This window comes from Emydura macquarii, unplaced genomic scaffold (assembly GCF_026122565.2).
Source record: "Emydura macquarii macquarii isolate MOO-44397 ecotype Brisbane River unplaced genomic scaffold, CSIRO-AGI_Emac_v2 contig_3240, whole genome shotgun sequence".
Lineage (NCBI taxonomy): Eukaryota > Metazoa > Chordata > Testudines > Chelidae > Emydura > Emydura macquarii.
Window position 1 is genome coordinate 3,101,023 of NW_027133377.1, and position 25,006 is coordinate 3,126,028.

At 38.1% G+C, this 25,006-nt stretch overlaps 1 protein-coding gene across 1 annotated transcript in view; it reads left to right on the forward strand.

The window, feature by feature from the left end:
- Window positions 1-25,006, forward strand: part of CCDC73 (coiled-coil domain containing 73) — a 140,685-nt gene that overhangs the window by 69,688 nt on the left and 45,991 nt on the right. The window contains exons 8-12 of the mRNA XM_067532112.1: window positions 1,102-1,237; window positions 4,080-4,159; window positions 14,873-15,001; window positions 15,378-15,437; window positions 21,866-21,970. Coding sequence (XP_067388213.1) covers window positions 1,102-1,237; window positions 4,080-4,159; window positions 14,873-15,001; window positions 15,378-15,437; window positions 21,866-21,970 — 510 coding nt within the window. The remainder of the gene's footprint in view (window positions 1-1,101; window positions 1,238-4,079; window positions 4,160-14,872; window positions 15,002-15,377; window positions 15,438-21,865; window positions 21,971-25,006) is intronic.

Sequence of the window (25,006 nt, forward strand, 5' to 3'; positions counted from 1 at the left end):
GCAGTCATAGGACCAAAAAAGGGGGTTAGTGGGTTACAGATTGCTGTAATAAGGCAAAAATCCAGTGTCTTTATTAAGACCATGATTTTTAGCATCTAGCAAAGTTGTGAAGCTTAAATTCAGTGTGTTAACTATTTATGCTAACCAAACCTATTCCACTTTGTATTTAGCTGTGACGAACTGAGTACCTTTCCCAGATCTGAAGAGGTCTGTGTATCTTGAAAGCTTGTGTCATTCACCAACTGAAGTTGGACCAAAGACTCACTTTGTCTTGCTTAAAAAAAAGCAGAGATAGAGACAGATGATGAAAGTTATTAGAGGACTGAAAAGACTTCCATATGAGGGTTGACAATAAAGGTTATTACTGTTTAGTTTAAAGAGGAAATGAGTAAATGCGGATTCTCTTTCTCTCTCTCAAATGAATGGATATATAAAAGGCAAACCTTGAACTCCTATTTATCCTTTCCAGTAATGCAAGAACCAATGGGACATCCAGTGGAACAATAGACTTAACAATAGACTTAACATTGATAAAAGGAAATATGTTTGACACAACACATAATTAACCTCTGGAACTCATTGACACAAGATATCACTCTTCAAGAGATTATTTGAGTTAAAAATATATAAGGGATGTAATCCCTCATGTTTCAGGGCATAAAAAAGCCACTGACTGGCAGCGGTTAAGAAGAAACTTCCCCTGCGAATGGTTTATTCCATAATTGTCTATTATTCTGATACTGATTTGCATTTGTGTTTCAATATTCTTAACCAGTTTGAGCCTAACTTTTGTTTTGAGAGGTGACTTACATTTCAAATGCTTCCTTTAGAAGACAGAAACTTTTAAAATCCCTAGCTACTGTTGAGTACTAAATGATGAGCTTTTGTTTTTAGTAAATAATATATTGAAATTATTTTATTTAGATCATCAAAATATACTATTCTTTAAATTTCTTTGCAGTGCTATTTTATTCATAATAATTTTGGTTGAGTTTGATGCTTTGATTCATCTGTGTCTAATAATAACTGAAAGTTTAGGTAGCACAATAATAATTGCTAGAATTGCTCATTAAACTAATTCTTGATTCCTGTTTCCAACAGGATCAAAAGCTGAAAGTGCACATTATGGCAAAGGAGGAGCATCATAAAAAACTGAATGAAGTTGAGAAATTCTATGCTAGTATCACATGTCAATTTGGAATGATAAAAGGGACTCATGAGAAATTAGAGCAGAATGGTAAATGTGTCTTAAATGTAGTCCTACAGTAGTTATTTTTGTAATATTTTTCCTTCTTCACTGAGTGTTTTAACATTTTGAGGTCAATCCTGTCTTCTCCATGGCATTAGAGGGCCCTGCCCAGGTGGAACTGATGTGTTTCTGCGATGGAAAGGAGGGATTAGAATTTCTGAACCCTGCAACTAATTCCACTGCCTCTGCATGCTATAGATATCTGTTTCATGGGTGCTTCCTGTGTCCCAGTGAGCAAAGATCATAGAACTTAGTCCTGCAAGGAGCTAAGGTATCTTGCAGAGTGCTGAGTACCCTTAACTGTGATGGACATCACAGAAAGTGATATCCTATTGAAGGCCCTATTGACTTCAGTGTGACCAAGATTTCACCCTGAGAGTTGACACCTCATCAGCACCTTGTGGGATCTAGCCCTTAGAATACTTGGGAAGCCAGATTACTTTTTTCCCTTCTTGGTGAGATGGGGGGTTTGCTGCCATATTCCAGTTATCAACAGTCTCAGCTGAAAGTCTCCAGCTGTGATTCAGGTAGTTTTAAATTATGTTGTTGTTGTTTAATATGTGATTGTCAATTGTACAAAAATAGAAAGAAAATAATAAAATAGGTAAAAATAAATAGAACTAGATGAACAGCATCATTTAGCACTCTTTTTTTAAAAATACTGAATAAATAGCTATTCAAGTATAACAAATCTGTACCAAATACTCATTCCCATCTTTGTGTTTAAATTCTACAGAACTACTTGTGAATCTGTTGTATGAAAAAATTGCATCAAATATCTGTATGCTTACTTATGTATAATGGTTTTGTACCAAATATGTTTTTTCCTCCATAATATAATATCACAATTAAAACATATAGCTAAAATATTTAAAAGTATGTGCAGTTTTGCACCCACAGACCTTGCATATAAAAGCCCTGTTATAGTCATGAATTTATATATGACCACATCTTTGCATATACACAACCCTGACTTGCATGCATGTATTTGGTGTTTTGTACATGAAGTTTGGATATCTGCAAATATGTGCACAGATCTTTGAACATTCAGTCTGTATATGTATATGCAAATATACATGTAGAATATAAATAAATATTAGTTTTTAAAAAGTAAGAAAAAAATCCAAGCATTATATGTGATAAAGTCTTGCCTAATAGTGAAGTTAAGTAATTTTTTCAAAACCTTAAACTAACTGGCTTTTTAGATTTAGATAAGAGTAAGCTGGTGGCTCGTGCTGTGAATATTCTTGGCATTTCAATGACTGGAGTTATTCCTCCTGTTCATGTCTTCTGAAAAATAATTGGCTTAATATTTAAAACAAAGGAAAACATTGCTGTTCTTTCTTTTTCTTTATCATGGAAAAGTTCTGTTTACTTTTGTCCTATGCAGAAAATGTTTTTTGTGATTTTTATGGGAAAATAACATAAATAGCTTTCAGTATTTACACAATTTGGAATATGTATAAATGTATTTTATCATGCTTCTAAATGTATTTATCAGTATTTGCAAAGTAAAAATCTGGAAAGATTAAATATAACAGCAATATAGGTGCTTCTGTTCAACAAGTGTATGTCTTACTGAAGAAAAATTCATTTTAAACTGTGGTATGTAACAGCCATAATAAGCATGTAGATCTCTTGTAAATTCTGAACATGCATCTACAGTCGATGGAAAAGTCACATACAAAGGGTAGGAAGCCATACATTAAATAAACCTTCTCTAATTTCTAACCCACTGTTTTCCTGGGATTAAAAAAACAGTTTATGAAAACAATTTGTAGATTTTGAAAAAGTTTAAGCTAAAAATTGGTGCTTCATTTAGTTGTTTAATTAATGGGACCCAGCACTTTTAACCCTGAAACATTCCAATTTATTAGGCTTTAAAGCCATGAAGGTGAAATCCTAGCTCCACTGAAGTCAATGAGAGTTTTGTCATAGATTTCAGTTGGACAGAATTTCACCTGTGATATTTTATGTATTGGGAAGTTGTCTTGTCTACCCAATTTTCAAATGGGAACTTTTGGCAAGGTAAAAAGAGAGGGTGCATGAAGGGGAGACAGGAAATGGGCAAAGCATAGAATAGGGAATGAAGAGAAAGTACAGGAGAGCAAGGTGCATGGATGGGATGGAGGAAACAGAAATACAGGGACTTGGGGACATGTACAGTTTTCTAGCTGTAGTATTTTAAACACATTTAGAGTGAAATCCTGGCTCTATTGAAGTCAATGGCAAAACTCCCATTGACATCAATAGGGCCAGGATTTCACTCATGAAGTTTTCAATGTAGATAAAAGTAGATTGTATGTCTCCTCTATTGCCTTTCTACTGTCCATTACTTCCCAATTTCCATCACCCTATAGATCCTATGGACTTGCTGAATTCTGTGGAAGGGAAGCCTCATTTTGATGGGTCTCATAAGTTCTGTGGAGCCTGTCTCCCCACCTTGTAGATAACTTGATTTAAATTTTGATGATAATTAAAAATAACAGAAAAGCACAAACAATATCATTGTTTAAAATGTTAAGATTGAAAATTAATTAACTAATATCCACGATAATAATACACTTTTCTTACAAAAATTCTACCCCTTTGTAAAAACCCAAATGTTTGAGCTGTATAGTGATTAGTACAAATGGGTCTGCCTGACTGAGTCTTTTAAGCACTACTATAGTAAAACTAAATAACTAAGACACTTTTGTAACATTATCTCCTTTTCCACAGAGTTCATTAATGATGTTATTATGTATATATTACAGTTTATATAACTATATGAAGTATTAATTTAAAGGCATATTTTGAAGATGTATTTAAATTTTTTTTTTCATTGAAGTGCTGGAAGCATTACAACTTAATAAGAAACTGACATCAGTGAATAAAAGACAAGAGTCTGAAATAGATAATCTAAAGGAGGTAAGTACAATATGTTTTTTCCAGATGATTAGTTGGGCTTGGTTGAGGCCTCGAGGAGCTACTGCAGTAGTAATAATAATAACATACAAATTGTAGCACTATTCTTCATAATGGCTTCATGTTACAACTGGATCTCAGGATTCCTGGGTTCAGTTCCTAGCTCTGCCACTGCTTTGCTGGGTCACCTTGGGCAGTCATTTCCCTCTCTGTGCCTTAGTTTCCCCATCTGTAAAATGGGGATAATGCTACCGACCTCCTTTGTAAAGTGCTTTGAGATCTGGGGATGAAAAGCACTATATAAGAGGGTAGGTATTATGTTGTTGTTATATGCTCTCCTTCCCATGTAAAAATATGTGGAGGAAAGCTCATCAAATATTGGGCAGCTCTGAGGAGTTACTGGAACATAGGAATTGTCATTGACCTTCATTCATCCCAATTTCTTCATTGCCAATAACTGGCAGTATGGCTTCCTCCTTTGCTCTGTTGCCATTGCCTTTTCCATCCCAGATAGAGAAGCAATAAGTGGCACTTTTCACAGTAGCCAGGAGATAGAACAGTGGTTTTCTACCTTTTTTCTTTTGTGGACCCTAAAAAATTTCAAATGGAGATGCAGACCCCTTTGGAAATCTTAGACATAGTCTGCAAATCCCCAGGTCCATGGACCACAGGTTGAAAACCATTGAGATAGAGTATGGGGATGGGCAAAAGAGCACCTATGCCTACAGAAGAAGTCTGGTAGTCTGAGAAAAAAAATCATTGCAGCGTCACCAAAATAAATGGAGAGCTTTGGGACAAGAGTACCCATGGCGAGTGGGGAGCAGGAGGGGTTTGAGTAGTGAAGCTACCCCACCACTGAGCTCCCTCCTATCTCTCACACATGCAGAACTATAGTAGTTGCCAGACATCTCTTTGGATTTGCCCTCTCCCTTAAACAGGTGAATGAGGCAGGCTAACAGAGTCCATAGGCACGTGGGGAGGGGCGGTTCTCTTTTCCCTTGTAGCAGCCAGTTAAAGGGTAACAGGAGAAAAGCAAAGGCAACCCCTGCTGTGGTCACATAATTTCATTCTCTGTCCATAAATTCACCTTGTTCTTGCCTCCTCCTCCCCACTTCCATTTATTTGAGGAGAGCTCCAAAAATGTTTTCCCCTTGGTTACTAGGCTCCCAAAAAGCTTGGAAGAGAACCAGTGCACTGCTCCATTCGTAGTCTCCTTTGGGTTGTTGTTGCTTTGATATCTTCGGACAGGTGACTCTGTGGCCCTGCTCCCTGCTACTGCTACATGAAACTACCTGTTCAGGAGTCCTGAGACTACTACTTGCAATAAGTAAAATTAGTCAGTGAGGGGGAGAGGACTCAGTTACCATTATAGTTTATTTTAAACTGATTAGAATTGAACATTTACTCACTTTGGCTTTGCATTTCTGAAAAGTGAGGTTGATGAGTACAGCAATACTTTAAAATTCTACCTGCACCTAGTATTGTTTTTCAGTTTTTAATAGAACACACAGGTTCTCATTGTTAAGGTTCATTGGGGTATGATGCCTTTAAAAACCTGGTTCAGAAATCAATTATATCTTGAGATACAGACAGTTTAATTGATTAAGACCCTTTTTCATCTATTTGTTTCTTGCCATCTCAAGCTCGTTACCTATTGCAGACATTTATTTTATACTTATAGTTTTAACAACAAAGATAAATCACTAATTAAATCTAGATTTACTTTTAGTTGCCTACTAGAATATAATAAGGCACAACTGGAGTATCAAAAACACCAAGTTCCAAAAAGACTGTTTGATTCAAGAGATCACAGAGCCCTGTCATCATTAAAAACATACTGAGAAACTTAACAATAAAATATAACACTGTGAAATTACTCAAAAGGATATGTAAATAATGACAAGGTTTTACAGCATTTAGAAAAGGCTTCTTTGGTCCAAATACATTATTTAAATGATAATAGCATTACACCAAAAATCCACTCCCCCAAAAGTAAATGGTTTTGAAAAACAAAAATAAAATGGGGGATCTCAATAGTGTGTTACAGGTAAACAACTTTCCTCTGTAGAACAAATATAACCATATGGTGCACTTCAATCACAGAAGTCTTAAACTTGGAGAAATTAATTATAGTCTGTGTAGAATAGTTCACATTTGCATGCTGGATCAAAAATAGTATGGAGTCCACAAAAAGTGGCTTTTGCATAACTGAAAGGCAGAGACTGGAACTGATCCTGCACTATATCCAGATTTAGGCTTCATGATAAATCTCAAAATACCAGAAATGTGTGAACATAATAGTAAATTGGATTAGTTATTTTGGTTAAATGATAAACAAGAACAATTTTATGAATATAATTATTTTGACTTTTTAGTATGTAAGGACAAGAAAATTGTACTTTTCATATTCAAAATTGTGAAATGACAGAGATGTGCATGATACACATACTGTAGTGGAAGCTGATGGGGTAGGATACCTGATTCAGCAACAAAATCTTTCACTGAGATTTTTTTTTTCCTCCAGAATTTATTCTTGAGGTTTAAGGGTACAAATTAAAAGAAAATTTTAGAAGTAAAAAAAGAGTCTCTTTTCCTCCTTTGACTACCAGGAAATGTTTTTATAAAGTATCTTGTCTTTCTTGTAAATGTCTAATTGGACTCTTCAAGTGCTTCTTCCACTTTAAACACTGTCTGGAGAACTACATGGTGAGTTAATTCACTGCCTTTTGTTATTCTTGTACATAGTAATAGAAGTGCCTTATGCCACAATAAAGACAGGGTGTTGACCCATTTTTTAAAACAATTTTACAAGTAAAAACAGCATAAAATAATTTAATGAGATTCAGCTGAGTTCCTAAATAAGCAGGATTTGGAAAATTCACACTAGTCATATAATGTGGTATGTCAAAGCTGTGGAAAGAAGGAACTTCTGTTCTGAGAAAAAATATATTGAAATTCATGCATGAGTTCTTTTGTTATTCTTTTGTTATTCTTGTACATAGTAATAGAAGTGCCTTATGCCACAATAAAGACAGGGTGTTGACCCATTTTTTAAAACAATTTTACAAGTAAAAACAGCATAAAATAATTTAATGAGATTCAGCTGAGTTCCTAAATAAGCAGGATTTGGAAAATTCACACTAGTCATATAATGTGGTATGTCAAAGCTGTGGAAAGAAGGAACTTCTGTTCTGAGAAAAAATATATTGAAATTCATGCATGAGTTCTTTTGTTACTTTTTCAAAAACACCATCCCTAAACACCGTCCCAAAAAAACCTGAGTAAACTACTACAGTGTTTGATGGTTTTTATTCAAACCTTTAAGAGGCTGTTTCCTTGATAATTTGTTATGTTTCAAGACAATTTTAGAGAATTCATCAAAATTTTGAATTTCAACAAAAAACTAGTCAGAATTTTCAACAAAAATGTTGCTTGTTTTGGGGCAGGATCACCATCAATACAAAGTACTTCTATTTGGCCTTTCCTTGTTCTCCAATGTTCTTGCGATGGTAGCAGTGTACCTCTGGAAAAAAGGAATTATGATATTCCCATACTTGGATGATTGTCTTCTCAAAGCCCCCTCTTGAGATGATACATTACAGGCTACATAAGAAACTATTAACCTCTTCTTAAGGCTAGAACAAATAAACACTCAGAATTAACATTGGCAACGGTACAAAATCTAGAATTCATAGGTGCCTACCTTGATGCAGTGGCCAGAGCCTCCTTACCAACACATTGTTTTGTCATTTTGATCTCCACAGTTCAAACCAGTATGCAGATGTCAGCAAGAACATGCTTACAACCACTAGGACATATGGCAATGGCCACCTTTGTTGTAAAACATGCCAGACTACATATGTGCTGCCTTCAGGGTTGGCTAAGAACAGCATATCTCCTACACAGGCACTAATTGAACAAATGTCTCTCAATGCCATTCACGGTCAAGAGCTCACTCAACTGTTAGACAAAACCACATAATATGTGTGCTGGAGTTCCTTTCTCCCAAATGCCACCGTTACTGACAACTGATGATACTGACAACAGATGCATCTCTGTTGAGATGGGGAGCCCACCTGCAGAACTACAGAGCACAAGGCAAGTAGTCCCCTTCAGAGTCGACATTACACATCAATCTATTGGATCTAAGAGCAGGCAGGAACGCATGCTCACACTTTTTGCTGCTAGTCAAAAACAAGACCATAAGAATAATGACAGATATCGCTTGCACATTTTACATAGCAAGGAGTAACATGCACCGAAGCATTGAAATTTTGTAATTGGTGCATTCACCACAGAATTGACATCTCAGCTATGTTCCTGCCAGAGATTCAAAACACCAGGGCAGGCATGCTCAACAGGAAATTCTCACAGGAACACAAGTGGGAGATAGACACCGTGATCCTATACAAAATATTCAGACATTGAGGATTCCCAGGCGCAGACCTTTTTTCCACGACCAGGAATGACAAGTGCCTGCAATTCTGTTGAAGAGCAGGACTGGGTCATTTGGTTTCTGGGGATGCCTTCTCAAATGGAACGTATACCTTCTATACACCTTACCTCCAATCCCATTAATACCAAAGGCAATATACAAAATAAAGGACTAAAAAGCCATGATCATTGTGATAGCCCCAACATGGCCCACACAGATGTGGTTTCCTTACATTTTATGGATGACAGTATGCCCCCCAACCATCCTTCACCCTGTTCCACACCTTGTCTCACAAAATGCAGGCCAGATTTACCACCCGAATCTAGAAGTTATCCACCTGAAAGCATGTCTCCTTGCTGGTTCCAGAGTGTCTAAATGACCCATTCAGAAGATGTAAAAGAGATACTATTAAGTAGCAGAAAAACAACCTTGCATTATACTTACCTGCACAAATGTTGGAGATTCCAGATCTGGTGTGACAGGAGACACATTATGGCTACATCCTCTTCCATGTCACTGGTGCTGGACTATATCCTAGAACGAAAAAAATCAGGAGTATCCTCAAGCTCACTGAGAATACATCTTGTGACTATGATGGTCTTACACCACAAGATCAACAGACACTCAGTGTCCACCCATCCTACAACAGAAAGGTTTCTCAGAGATATTTTAAACCTTTATTCTGAAATTTGACATCCCATACCACCTTGGGACCTTAACTTAATACTAAAATGCCTCACTGGTCCCCCATTTGAACCCATGGCAACCTGCTTATTCATACATCTCTCTGTGAAGACTGCCCTTCTCATTGCCATCACATCTTCTAGAAGACTGGGGAAAACAGGGGTTGTCATGGCATTCCCCACCCTTTACAGTCTTCTTCAAGATAAAGTCACTGTAAGACCACATCCAAAGTTCCTACCTAAAATATCTTCATCCTTCCACCTGAATCAACCTATTAATCTTCTGTTCTTCTTCCCCAAACTGCATGGGAATAAAAGAGAGGCAATGTTCCATATACTAGACATTAGAAGGGTGCTAGCCTTCTATCTCAAAAGAACCAAACCCTTCAGGAAGTCACCAAGACTATTCCTTTCAATTGTGGAGAGATCAAAAGGATCAGCCATATCTAAATAAAGATGTTCAAAATGGATTTCTGAATGTATTATGCTTTGCTATCATCAACATGACCTGCAACCCTCACCGGGAACTCAGATGCACTCCAGAAGATCGCTGTCCACCTCTGTAGCTTTCTCGAACAATGTACCGATCGGACATTTGTAGAGCAGCAACCTGGGCGTCTGCTTGCACATTGACAGAAAATGATGCAATCACTCAGGACTCAACAGATGTGCTTTTGGAGTGGACTGTTTTATCATCAACAACAAATCCAACTCAGAGAGCCCCATCCTTCTGATAAGGGTCACTGCACTACAGTCACCTAAAAGGACAACCATAGAGACTGCACTTGAAGAAGAGAAAGTTTACTCAGCCTGTGCAGTTACTGAGGTTCTTCGAGATGTGTTTCCCTATGGGTGCTCCACAACCCTCTACTTGGGAGTTTTTAAACAAGCTCTGTGGCAGAGACAGAACTGAGGGCAGTTTGGCTGCATAATCCTATATAGCCACTGAACTGATTTGAGATGGGGGGAGCGTAGGTGCAGCCCAAACAGGCACTGCTACCGAAAATCTCTGATCCTAGGCACAGGAATGTAAACACACCTAAAGTGGAGCACCCATTAGGACACACATCACGAAGAACCTCAGTTACTGCACAGGGTGAGTAACCCTCTCTTACACCTTCAAGATTAAGGGGATGGCACATATAGATCCAGGACATTAGACTGGAGCTCTCCAATATACAATTGTGGTAGCTCCTGAGTTAGATTGGCACAGATGTATCTGCCCCAAGCAAAGTGAATCTAATTGTTTTTTAGGTAGAGTGGATATGTTTCAGATCGATTACCAAAATTTCTAGAACTGGCCTTGGGATGTTCTGTACCTCTTAAAATAACTAATTCTAGTCCCTGACCTGGACTCCTTTCAATTGCAGATTTGTCAATTTGTCTTCACAGGCCTGTGGCATAGGTTTCATTCTCAATGTTTTGTATTTTAGGTTATTTAGTTTTAGCTATTATGTTTGGCAGGTTTCTTTCCAACATTTGGTAATGATTATTTATCTAGACCAGTGTTTCTCAAATAGTGTTCTGCCGAACCCCAGACTTGAAGGGTTCTACGAAAAAGGGGAACCGCGCTGCTGAAATTAACAGAAATCACGCGCCACCAAACAGCTGATGGCACCGCCGAAAAGCCATGAGCGTGCTGCCGAAAAGCTGATGGCGCTGCCGAACAGCTGATGGCGCCGCGGAAAACAGCGTAGAGAGCGTGCCGCCGAAACCAGCCTACACCGCGCTGCCGAAAAGGGGAAGATTTCCTGGACTAGTCGGCGGAGGGTATGGCGTGGCCGTGCAAGGGTGCCACGGAGAAATATAATTGAGAAACACTGATTTAGACAAAGGCTACGTCTACACTGATGGCGGCAAAGTTGCTGCCGTCAGATCGACTTATCTGGATCGACTGAGTGGTCAGTGAAGACCCGCTCAGTCGATCCAGAAGTCGATGTACTAAAACCACCTCCTCAAGTGTCTTAGTGCTGCGTCGACAGGAACGCGGTTCCCGTCAGCGCAGTGCAGTGAAGACAGTGTGCAGAAGAGAAGCATAGAAGTTGATGGGAGTTATGCAAGTTCTTTGCGTACTTTACGTAACTCCTGTCAACTGCCGCCAAATTGCCGAGGTAAGTGTAGACCAAGCCAAAGATAATAGCTGAGAGGAATAAATCCTTTAAAATTATACTGAGCAAGGCTTGAGAAATTTACCAGAGAAGCTACTGGCCAGTAAATCTACCCAATCTACTAAATCTACCAGAGAGAAGACAATACAAAAGACTGGGGAGAGGGCCACCAGCCAGTTCAAAGTGAACAGGTCCAGTACCTCAGCTGCATCTCCTAGCTTTCCCACACAGCAAAAGCTCTAAGTAAAAAGCTCTAAGTAAAAAGCTCTAAGAAAGCTAGAGGAAGAAGCAGAAATGCTGGAGCTCAGATACAATAAACTTAGGAATCATAGAAATGTAGGGCTGGAAGGGACCTCAAGATGTTAAGTCTAGCCCATTGTGCTGAAGTAGCACCAAGTAAACCTAGAACCACCCCTGACAGGTGTTTGTCCATCCTGTGCTTAAAAGCTTTTAATGATGATTCCACAACCTCCCTTGGAAACCTTACTTAACTATCCTTATAGTTAGAAATTTTTTCCTAATATCTAACCTAAATCTTCCTTACTGCAGATTAAGCCCTTACTTTTTGTCCTACCTTCAATAGACATGGAAAACAATTGATTGTTGCCCTCTTTATAACAGTCGTTAATATATTTGAAGACTATCATCAGGTTCCCCCTCAGTCTTCTTTTCTCAAGACTAAATATACCCAGGCTTTTTAACCTTTCTTCATAGGTCAGTTTTTTTAAACTTATCATTTTTGTTACTGTCCTCTGGACTATCTTCAATTTTATTCACAGCTTTCTTAAAGTGTGGCACCCAGAACTGGACACAGTACTTCAGCTGAGGCCTCAGCAGTAATGAGTAGAGCAGGACAATTACCACCCTTGTCTGACATATGACACTTCTGGTTGTACATCCCAGAATATTAGCCTTTTTCACAACTGCATGACGTTGCTGACTCTCACTCAATTTGTGAACCGCTATAATGCCCAGATCCTTTTCACCAGTACTACCACCTAGCCAGTTATTTCCCATTTTGCAGTTGTGCAGTTTAAGTGTAGTACTCTGCACTTGTCTGTATTGAATTTCATCTTGTTGACTTCATACCAATTCTCCAATTTGTCAAGGTTATTTTGAATGTTAATCCTGGTTTCCAAAGTGCTTGCAACCTCTTCCAGCTTTTTATAAACATACTCTGCACTCCATTATCCTAGTCATTAATGAAAATATTGAATAGTACCAGACCCAGGACTGACCCTTGCAGGACCCCACTAGATATACCGTCCCATTTGACAGTAAATCTTTGATAACTACTCTTTAAATATGGTCTTTCAACCAATTGTGTATATACCTTATGGTAATTTCATCTAGACTACATTTCCCTGGTTTGCTCATGAGAGTGTTATGTGGGACTATGTGAAAAGCCTTAGAAAATCAAGATATATCACATCTTCTGCTCCCCACCCTGTCAGAAAAGGAAATTAGGTTGGTTTGGGTATGATACGTTCTTGACAAACCCACGCTGGCTATTTCTTACAATCTTATTATCCTCTAGGTGCTTACAAACTGATTGTTTGGATGAAAACACTGCATCTGTTTACATTTGATTCATATTTGGCATGTTACCTTTGCAGCCATAAAGGCTAGAAATTTAATTTTTTTATTTTAAAACTTTAAATTCTTCATAAAGTGATGGCCTAGGCCTCTGCACTCACCAGAGAAAAGTTCTCCACTTGCCATTGGTGAGTGGGTTTGTCTAGATCTGATTTTTATTATTTTCTGTATCCAGATGGGCAGATAGATTACCAGATCTGCGGCTAGCTATTGGTACAAAATATACATGAGTATACATCTTCCTCAGTTAGACCTCCCACTCCTCTGCCTAACCTCCATAGCTGCAATATAAATTTACATAATAGAATTTTTTACAGTACAAGATAAGAAGCAAGGACTAGACTGACTACTCTGTAGGATTTTTCTTGGGCATGGCCGTAAATCTAGTTTTAGAAAGCATACAGTATCAGAGCCATAGACGGTATTTGCACTTGCTTGTCCAATGGACTTCATAGTACACAGAATCTAACAACTGTCTCCAATACACCATAAATGAAGACAGTGCATTCAAAAAATTGGCATAGTACTCACTTCCACAAAGTTTCTCACCCTCTCTTACATTAAATTTTGGAAATATGCTTTGTTGCTTGCTGTATATACCCTTTCAGTAAAAATGAACATATTATATAATTTTTGTATGAAACTTCCTAATTGGATTTTCAGATTACAGAATATCACATTTCTAAAGTAATACTATTCTCTTTACAGTTTTCAAATTAATTAAACAATTATACTTTGTCCATACTAGATCACTGTAAATTCACTTATGACTATAGAGTATTAAAAATAAATTATCAAAAATGAATTAATTGAAACTAGTAGCTATAGTCGTATTCTTTCATATAACTCTATATTCATGAATTTCAGATGCAAGATAATCTTCATTTTTCTTTTGCACTGGTATATGATTTTGTCCAGAACAGTTAAACCATTGTTCCGTGATAAGATGGAATTCCAGTTTTGTAGAGAAAAGTTAAACAGACCAAACATAGTTGCTAGATAAAACTATTACTATTCTGAATGCTTGGTTCACAACTATGGCATCATGAAGAATTCTTGATACTATCTGTGAACAGCATTCATAACCTCTGCTATTTGTCTGAGTAAATGTCAGAGTGCTCAAGGAGAGAGCGATATTAAACAGACTACCTTGTACCAGAAAGGGAGGGGTGGGGGAGAAAAGGGCACAATATTTATGAGTCCAGGAACTATAAGTTGTAATTTAATGAGATCAAAGCATTTGCTGTTTATTTGCTGCACAAGCAGCTTTGGATAAACTAGTTAGAAAACAGACAATGTAAAAAAAAAAGTGCAGGATATTTAAAAGATTATAAAAGCTATAAAATCAAAGGCATATTTTAAATGGAAAATCATGTTGTAAATGTTTCTAATATTAAATTAATTTAGTGTTCTCTTGAGATTAAAATAATGTTACAGAGAAAACAAAGATCCCCAAAATTTATTTTTGGTTCCTGTTTTTGCCAGATATCCACTGCTCTTCCTTCTTTTCTGCTGTTTCCCAGGAATACTTGTCATTGGTGTACTGATGGGTACTTTACTCCTCTTGTATGGTTCAGCATAGGAGTTCCCTACTAATATCACCTATAATGTAATTCTAGTACTTCTAGAACTTTTCTAATAGGGAAAGGCAGTAGCAATATTTATACAACCCCTCCTGGCAGTGTAAAAAAAAAAGAATCAAGTCACTCTGACAGTTAAAATATAAACAATCATTATTATTAATTTAATATATATTACTTAATTTCATTTATTTTGATGTTTCCATACTTCTTTTTAAAGAAAGGTCACGAGTCAGGGTAGTATAAAGATTCGTCTTTTTTGAGTTGCTATGCTGATACTGGATGAACTATTTATGCATGTTTCCTGTGTTAAGGAACTGAAGAAAGTAACTACAGACTTGATAAGGTCCAAGGTCACATGTCAGTACAGGGTGGGAGAAGAAAACATCAATCTTACAGCAAAGGAACAGCAGTTACAAGAACTACAACAAAAAATCAGAATGGTATTGAAGAAGCTATTATCATTTGTTGGTTAATGTTTCCTATTGCTCATTTATAAAACAGAGTTGTAATGATTTCCAAGTGCTGCATGCAAATTGCTATACCTTTTTGAGAACTGAATATGTTTTGTGACAATTATTTGATTTCAAATACTACATTTGCTAAGAAACTAAATACATTATAAATACAAGGTATTATTTTATTATTGATCAGATCCAATTTCTTTCAAGCAATGAATTTAATTAAATAGCTTCTAGATAAGGATGAAAAATCAGTTTAATGTAATATTATTAAAGCAAAAGTATTATTGTTTAATATTAAAGATTGTTGTATAATATTTTTGCACATAACTTGGTGTTCATTCTATTTTTTGTTAAGGAGACAGATATTAATAAAAAGCTCAGTGAAGAAAATGAGCACATTAAAGAAGAAAAACAGGTGAGTGGTTAATGCAATTTTGCTGTTTAAGTTTATTAATAATACTTGAGATAAACAACATTTGGGATTTTTAAAGAAATATGTGCTAAACTATTAAAATGAACTATGTTCAGTGTTTTGCTTTTCAGAAGTAATTTAATATTAATATCAATAATAACAACAGGATCTTAGTATTGTCTTTATATCAAATCAATTAACAGGACAAATAAATTATTTCATTAATTTTGTTTTCCATATTATATTTCCAAGTCTTCATTTATTTATTTGAATTTCAGGGAAGAGAAACCTGAAATGCCAATGAAAATAACCTTCTACATATGTAATCAATAAAGATACGCAATAAGGATAGTAGAATAGCTGATCCCTCTTTCTGCACACTGGTACCCAACAAATTATTTCCATTTCACTGGTAGTCCATCCAGTTAAATTGGGATGATGAATCAAGCATCCGAATAAGATATTCAAACACATATTCACTGTTATACCAGTGTACTGCATTGCTTTGCAGGATATCTAGTAAAAGGCTGATCTTCTCTTAGGTTGCGCTCCATAGGACATTGAAAGAATATCAAAGAAGTGATGTACTTGTTCTCAGGGATGGGAAGGAATAGAATACTGACCACATTAACCTTTGAGCACCCATTGAAGGGTGATCTAGCAGTACACTATTACAATCTCAGAAGACCGTATTTTTACTTTACTTTTGAAGAATGCTTGCCAGTAAAACTAGAAAAAGCAGGTAATGGATGCTTATTGGAGTTTAACCTGATGACTCGCACAGCTCTAAGTTGTGCTAAAAGCTTCCCTGGAGTGATGCTTTCAATCTGGCAATTAGAGACAAAAAGAAATCCTTTAAAAATTGGAAGTCAAATCCTACTTAGAAAAATAGAAGGAGCATAAACTCTGACAAGTCAAGAGCAAAACTATAATGAGGCAGTCCAAAAAGGAATTTGAAGAGCAACTAGCAAAAGACACAAAAAAATTTCTAAGTATATGAAAAGCAGGAAGCCTGCCAAACAATCAGTAGAATCATTGAATGATCAAGGTGCTAAAGGATCACTCAAGGAAGACAAGGCCATTGCAGAGAAGTTTAAATGAATTCTGTCCTTTGGTCTACACTGCAGAGGATGTGAGAGAAATTCCCACATCTGAGCCATTCTTTTTAGGTGACAAATCAGAGGAACTGTCCCAGATTGAAGTGTCATTAGAGGAGGTTTTGGAACAAATTGATAAACAATTCTGAAGGAACTCAGATATGAAATTGCAGAACTACTAACTGTGGTATGTAATCTAACATTTAAAATAGCCTCTGTACTAGTAGACTGGTGAATAGCTAATGTGAAGCCGATTTTTAAAAAGGCTTCAGTTCCTGGCAATTAAAAGCTAGTAAGACTAACTTCAGTACCAGGCAAATTGGCTGAAAATATAGTAAAGAACAGAATTACCAGACACATAGCTCAACATGATATGTTGGGGAAGAGTCAACATGGCTTTTGTGGAGGGAAATCATGCCTCACCAATCTATTAGAACACTTTGAGGGGATCAACAAATATGTGGGTGATCCAGTGGTTACAGTGTACTTGGACTTTCAGAAAGCCTTTTACAAGGTTCCTCACCAAATATTCTTAAGGAAAATAAGCAGTCATGGATAAGAGGGAAGATCCTCTCATAGATCATTAACTGGTTAAAAGACAGGAAACAATGGTCAGTTTTCACAGTGGTTAGAAGTAAATATCAGGTTCCCTCAAGGATCTGTACTGGGACCAGTGCTGTTCAACATATTCATAAATGATCTAGAAAAGGGGTAAACAGTGAGATGGCAAAGTTTGCAGATGATACTAACCTACTCAAGCTAGGTCCAAAGCAGACTGTGAAGAGTTACAAAGGGATCTCACTAGATGACCGGACAACAAAATGGCAAATGAAATTCAATGTTGATAAGTGCAAAGTAATACACCTTGGAAAACATAATCCCAATGATGCATACAAAATGATGGGGTCTAAATTAGCAGTTACCACTCAAGAAAGAGATCTTGGAGCCATTGTGAATAGTTCTCTGAAAACATCTGTTCAATGTGCAGTAGCAGTCAGAAAAGCTAATGAAATTTTAGGAATCATTAATAAAGGGATAGATAATAAGACAGAAAATATCATAATGACACTATATAAATCAATGGTATGCCACCACCTGGAATACTGCATGCAATTCTGGTCGCCCCATCTCAGAAAAGATATATTAGAATTGGAAAAGGTACAAAGAAGGGCAACAAAAAAGGTTATGAGGAGAGATTAAAAAGACTGGGACTGTTCAGCTTGGAAAAGAGATGACTAAGGGGGGATATGATAGATATTTAGAAAATCATGAATGGTATGGAGAAAGTACCGTATTTCCCCATGTACCTTTTTTCGAAAAATTTGGGGTCTAAAAACTGGGTGCGTCTTATACAGTGGTACTTACCCCAGGGCCGGGTGGTACGCGTGCCGCCGCCGCCGAATGGGCCCTTCCTCCCACCCCTGCGAAGCTTTGCCGGTGATGTACCGTAATACATTTTTTTTCAAATTTCGGGCCCCAAAATTAAGGTGCGTCTTATACATGGGAGCGTCTTATACATGGGGAAATACGGTAAATAAAAAGTTTTATTTACCCTTTTATATAACACATGAACCAGGAGTCACCCAATGACATTAATAGGTAGCACGTTTAAAACAAACATTACGAAGTACTTCTTCACACACCACACAGTCAACCTGTGGGACTCATTGCCACAGGAAAGTTGTGAAGACTGAAAGTATAACTGTTTTAAAAAACCAGTTAGCTAAGTTCATGAAGGATAGGTCAAGAATTAGCCAAAATAGTCATGAATGCAACTCAATGCTCTGGGTATTTCCAAATCTTTGACTGCTAAAAGCTGGGTCTAGGTGACAGAGGATGAAGCACTCAATAAATTGCCCTATTCTAGTCACTCTTGCTGAAGCTTGTGGCACTGGCTACTGACACAGGGTTAGATGGACCATTGCTCTGACCCCATATGGCCATTCTTATGTTTGAAGGTGCCCAGGTTGTTATGGCATGTTAAAATATTTTCAGTTTTTGCTTTTTGCCACCTATGTTTTGAATTGTCATTTTGCTTGTTTAGTTTTTGCTTGTTTTGGAACAAAATTCAAAAGTAGGAGAAATGTTTCTTGATCATAGGAAGAGATATAGTTTTACCTCACATTTTCTCCAGGAACTTGTGTTAGAAATCTTGTTTTAGTGTGTTCATATACATAAAGCTGAGGCCAGTGAGCATTGGATGAGCCTTTAAACATTATCTAGGTTATAGCAAATATGCTAGGAATAGGTGGAGAGGCAGAGTTGCATAATGGATAGAGCCCTGCACTGGACTCAGGAGCCCTGGGTTCTTTTCTTGACTCTTCCACTTGCCTGCTGGGTGAGTTTGGGTAATTCATGTCACTTCTCTGTGCCTCAGTTTCTCTATTTGTAAAATGGAGATGATGATATTGACCTTCCTTTGTAAAGCGCTTTGAGAACTATAGATGAAAATTTCTGTATAAGAGCTAGGTATTGTTATATTTACAAGTAGCGAGAAATACCATTTTCTTTTATAGTATAGGATTTGATTTTCTTTTGGACCTCAACCCAGTCTCTAATTTTGTGAATACAAATGATAGCATTAGACATTTAGTTACCTGATTTTGCCTGCAAAAAGAGACTACCTACAGTATATGAAAGAAGCCAGAAAACTTTAAATTTGAAAGCTCTTTAGTAGAGATAAATTAACATAGTTTGGTATGAGTTTCTTTTTCAATTACATCAACACTGAAATAGATTAAAGAATATTTTCTATCACGAAATCAATTATGTCACATATTGCGTCTGTGCAAATCGTTTACTAGTAGCTGCTGGATTAGTCTTTAGAAGCATGTTCTGCATATTTATTGCTTGTTTAAGTCATCCTCTCTATCTTGGGATCTTCAGAAATGTGTCTTACATAATGTTTCATGTAAAGTGGCTTTTATTTTCTTCACATCTGCTTTCCAAGTTAGCTAGCAGGCTTTGTCAATAGAATTATCATTTTGTGTGTTTCATGACGATACGGTGGTCTTTTTAATTAGTCTACATTCTCTAAGGTCTGGTCTGGTCTACACTTACCTTAAAATTCGGTGGCAGTCAATGGGAGTTACACAAGCTATGCAGAGTAGCTTGCGTAACTCCCATTGACTTCTTAACTTCCACTGTGCATTGATCCCAGATTTGTACTTTAATCAATCTGTTATTTGAGTGGCTCTCTTTCAGATCTTATTTTTCTTGGGATGAGGACATCCTTCAGAAGTAAGATACAGTCCTGCAGTTTTTAAATTCCATCTGTCCTGGAGAGCATTTCCTGCCATTCAGAGTGCATTCCATTTAATAACAATGAGTTCTTCTAAAAAACCAATCTCACGCTGCAGGACAGGAGAAATTTTAAGACTCTAGGACTCAGTATGATAACAGGAGCCCTTCAGAAGTAAAGTAGTGGATTAGTGTACTGGCCTTTCATATGTAGGAGATCTGGGCTCAAAACTTTTTTACGTCACAAAAGGAAATTAATTTGGTGGTCTCATCCTGGTTCCTAGGGGTATGTGTACACTGCAATTGAAAACCTGCAGCTGACTCGGGCTCATGGGGCTCAGGGTAAGGGGCTGTTTAACTGTGGTGTAGACCAGCGGTTCCCAAACTCTGCCATGTTGCACACCACCAACATAAAATGCCACCACCTGTAGTACCACCACCAATTTTTTATAAACAGACTATGTATGAAACTGTCTTAAAACCTAAGTATTGTTAAAACACATTGTGTCAATAGCATAGCTCTTTATATAAAAAGCTGTAGTCTTGCAAAATATTAATAAATGCATTATAAACTTACCCCATCTGAGATTTCTGGTATGCCTTTAATGAGAGGGATGTGCTTTCTTGACAGAGCAAAGTTGTTGGATATCTTTTTGGTGGATACCTGGTAAAATCTTGGGAGGTGGGGGCAGCCACCGCACTGCTTGGGGCAGGAGCAGCTCCTGGCCAGGCTGCTGGGCTCACATGGGAGAAGAGCGGGGGAAAGGGGCAGGGCCAGGAGAGGGCAGCAGCTGCCTCGCTGCTTGGGACCGGGGCTGGTGCCAGAATGACCGGGCAGCCCTGGGCCCTGGAGCGCCACTGGAGGCTCCGTGGCTGGCCCCCCAGCAGCACAGAGATATTGGTGGAGCTGGGCCCACGTTCTGCATCTTAATTAATCGATGGATGCATACCATTGGGAGGTGACTTGTGCACCACTGTTGGTATACGTTCCACAGTTTGGGAATCACTGCTATAGACGTTCGGGCTTGGGCTGGAGGATGGGCTCTAGGACCCTGCTAAGTGGGAGAGTCCCATAGCTCACAAGCTTGAACATCTACATCACAAATAAGCAACCATGCAAGCTCAAAGAGCAGCTGGGGTATTGCATGTCAGAACTGTAGTTTGCATTAGTAGAGCTGTGTGGGGAAATTTACATGGAGTTTAAGAGGAACTACTAGTCCCTCAACATTATGAATATTAAATCACTGAGAGCCACACTGTGAACCCCATATAGTGGTGAGCAGTTACTCTTAAAAGTAGTCCTGTTGAAGTCAACGGGAATACTTGTGTGAGTAACTGCTCACCACTATTAGTAAGGTATTCACAATCTGGACATAAATTCATTGAAAAATTTAAAAGTTATGCGTAGGTTTTTTAGTTCTAGAGGGCCCATCATTGTAGCATCATGGGAGAATATACCCCAAAATGTTCAGATTCTAGCTGCAAAGCCTGATGAACCTGAACTGTATCACAATATTTTGATGTTTATGTCATGATACACCATTACTTGAGTAAATTCCAGCCCAATAGTGTCTACATTCAGAAGATGGAGAAAAGTTTTTAGCTGAGGATCATCCATTGGTGAAAATGGTTGCCTGTGTCCTCTGGGGTTTTCCTCTATGATATATTGCCATAACATTACTCTGCCAAATTTGCTGAACTCAAAACTGGGAAGTGCAGATTGAATTTGGCACAATTAAATAAGTCTTGTTCAGATGGAACTGTAACAGAACTGTAACAGAACTGCTCACCTAGAAAATACCTTGAGAAGAACATTACTATTATATTCTTTCACAGAAAAAGTGCACAGAGGAGTTGAATTGGTCTTCTGTCTTCCATCAACACCCTCCCAAAAACTGATACTGATAGTTTAAAAAAAGAAATAGTGATATTAATGTAAATTATGTAATTTATTGACTAAGGAAAGAACATATGTGTTAATAAAAAATATAAAGTATTTGTAAAACTTCCATTATAATCTTCATGTTTAAACTTCACAAACTAAACAGATTATTTAATATGTTCATTTGTTCATAGTTCATTTGTTTTCATAAGGCTACTCTCAGTTCTCTACAACATATGCAGCAGCTGCTTCAGCGACTGACCCAATCAAATGTCAGAATGGAAAGTGAATTGAATGCACTGAAAGAAGAATATCAGGTCAGATTTTTCTTTATAATACAGTCTGCTACTAGCTACTGTATATTTTGGAACAGTTTATGGCTATTAAAGACATCTGAATGTTTTTCAGAACTTTTGACCTCCTATCCACTGGTCCCTCAGCTCCTTAACTGTCAGTATGCACCTTGAAACACACCATGTGGTTCCTATTCCTTAAACTCCTTAATTAAAAAGATGGGTGCCAACTTTTACCAGTTTGTTTCTGGAGGATAAAGCAAATCTTAGTTACCCTCACGATTGTTGTTCTAGTTATGTGATTTTTCTTTGCTTTTTTTTTTTAGTTTTTTCGATATTTTCAATTTGTTTATTTTTTCTATTTGTATGGATTTCATGCTGATGAAAGTTATAGCTCTGAAAATCAAAGGGGCAAGATCTTGTCCTTAATTTCAGCAGGGCAAAAGGACTGGCATAAGGACATCCCAAGCATAGTGCCATCTTCCCTCATCCTTCTTGGCACAGGGTGCATGTTCAGAGAGGTGAAGGGGCAGGTCAGAGCATGCTGAACTCCAGCATTCCTAATCCATCATAATGACTGCTGGGAGACCTTACATGCTGACAGATCTTTGAGCAGACTTGAGGTTCTAAATTACACTGGAAATCAAACTGTCTTATGTGGCACCCCTCTTTCAGCTGTGACAACTGACCTCCGGTGCAGCTGAAGACCTAACCTAAAGACTTTATGTAGCCATAGAACAGAGTATCTGCACTGTTGCTCCAGAGAAGTGCCTCTATCTTGATTTTAAAGGACCACCTCTGAGGGAGAGGGAATATTTTAAGCTCTAGTCACTCCTTAGCTTCTTTGCTGAGACTTTCAACTAGGATATCAACCAGTTCCAGTTTTGAAAATCGTGGATGATTGTTTGTTTTTTTTTAGAGGACACATATACTAACTGAGAACTAGATTCACTTTCACAGTTGAAACAAAAATGTATTATTAATTTTTGTCTTCTTCTTCGAGTAGTGTCCCTATTCAGGTGCTCCTTTGATTGGAGATTTTTGGTAGCATACTTACTGCCTGTTGCTACGAATTGGAAGTTAGGCAATAGCTGAGCTTTTCACTCACTGTGCAATCCCTTTTTCATGTGTAAATGGTTCTAATACCTTTAGATAGCTATTTAGTTAGTTAGTCACTAAGTCATTAGTCATAAGTTTTCCATAGTGTTTCCTTTTTCTTTTTTAAAAAAAACACCTTATTTCCTGTGTGAGATTTCCTGCTACTAGGTCAAGCCCTTAGAGTAGAACAAAAGTCTCCAGGTTTTAAAAACTGTCCATCTTGTAAGGCTGTGATGCCCCTGAATGATGGGCACACCAGGTGCTCATTATGCCTTGGTAAGAGGCACATTCCTGAGAGATATGGCATTTGCAAGTCATTCTCAAGCAAAACACAGAACATGAGAGAGACTTGCTTGAAATTGTCTTTGCTGGAGAGATTGATACACCCTCCCTTCATGTCTTGGAGTGGGTTGGATTGAAATTCAAGCAGTCCTCTTCAAAAAGTGCTCCTGTCAGCTCCTCAGTTTGTAGCTCTGAAAGTCACATCTCTAAGAAATTCTCCTGTTCGACTGGTAAAAACTTCTGAGGTCAGGGGAAGGAAGGAGCACCACACATCTAAGGGGCATAAATCCATGTCATCATCAATGTCTCTTAGCTCTAAAAGCCAGAATTTCTCTTGCTTTGCCACAAAAATGGGTAGCTCAGGGCCCAGGAAGGGTCCATCGGGCACTGATACAGGCACTGGTCATTTTATCCCAATACCAGTTCTTGCAGAATGTTATTGTGTGGCTATCTTCTGAGTGCCCCCTCGTGGCCTTAGGGTGGCCCTGAAATGACCCCTGCTTCAGTTTTCCCCCTCCAAGGGACTTCTTCAGTGACACACGAATCCTTTTCTCCATTCTCACACCCTTTCTTGGGTTGTAGTTTATTAAAATTTAACAAACAAAACATTCAAAAGTTTATCACACCTTCTTATCAGGTCACTCCCAGGCCTTTCCTGCCTGTATTCTTCCCAAGTCCCAGGCTTCATCTCAGAAAACTACAGGGCTGGCTGAACTTGGTGCACTCCTGATTTGTCATTCACTGGACATGGTGGTTCAAGTGGCAACATCAGTCTTAGAATGTTTGGACTGGTGGATAGACCAGTCCAGTATGTGTGTGGAAATACTGTTTGCTCCCCATCAACTGTCTTTGACTTTGGTTACGGATGCTTTTGTGCTAGGTTGGGGGGCCCATCTGGGATCTCTGTAGACTCATGGGCTATGGTCTGGCCAGAATTTAGCACTGCATATAAATGTAAGAGAGTTGAAAGCCACTCATCTAACTTGTCATGATTTCCTTCCCCATGTCAAGGGAAGGAGTTTGCTAGGATTTATGGACAACTCGCAGCTATGTTCTGTGTGAACAGAAAGAGAGAGGCCAGATTGACACTTCTTTGCCAAGAGGCAATGCTGTTTTGGAAATTTGGTGTCACCAACTCAATCCACCTCAAACCCTCCCACTTTCTAGGTGCCCAGAACAATCTGGCAGACCTACTGAGCAGGTCTTTCACCGGTCACCACAAGTGGACTCTCTGCCCAGATACAGTCAGGTTCATTTTCCAACTGTGGGGGATTCCACACATAGACTTATTTTCAACCTGCTTCAATAGGAAGTGTCATCCATTTTGTGCTCAAGCAGGTGACAGTCCATGGTCTCTGATGGATGGTTTCCTGTTTCCCTGGAAATATATGTACACATATGCTCTGGGTCTGCTCCTACCCAGAGTGTTGTTAAAAATCAAGTAGAACCATGCTCGAGTGATACTTGTAACGCTGGCATGGCCTCGCTGGTATTGCTTTCCCATTGCTGAGCCTCTCAACCAGGGCTCCATTGACACTACCACCAGACCCAGACCTGATCTCACAGGACCACAGTCACCTCCTACTTCCCATCTTGGAGGTCCTTCACCTTACAGCCTAGATGCTCCATGGTTAACACCTCAGGAGATCTGTTTAAAGGAGATACAAAACATCATCTTGA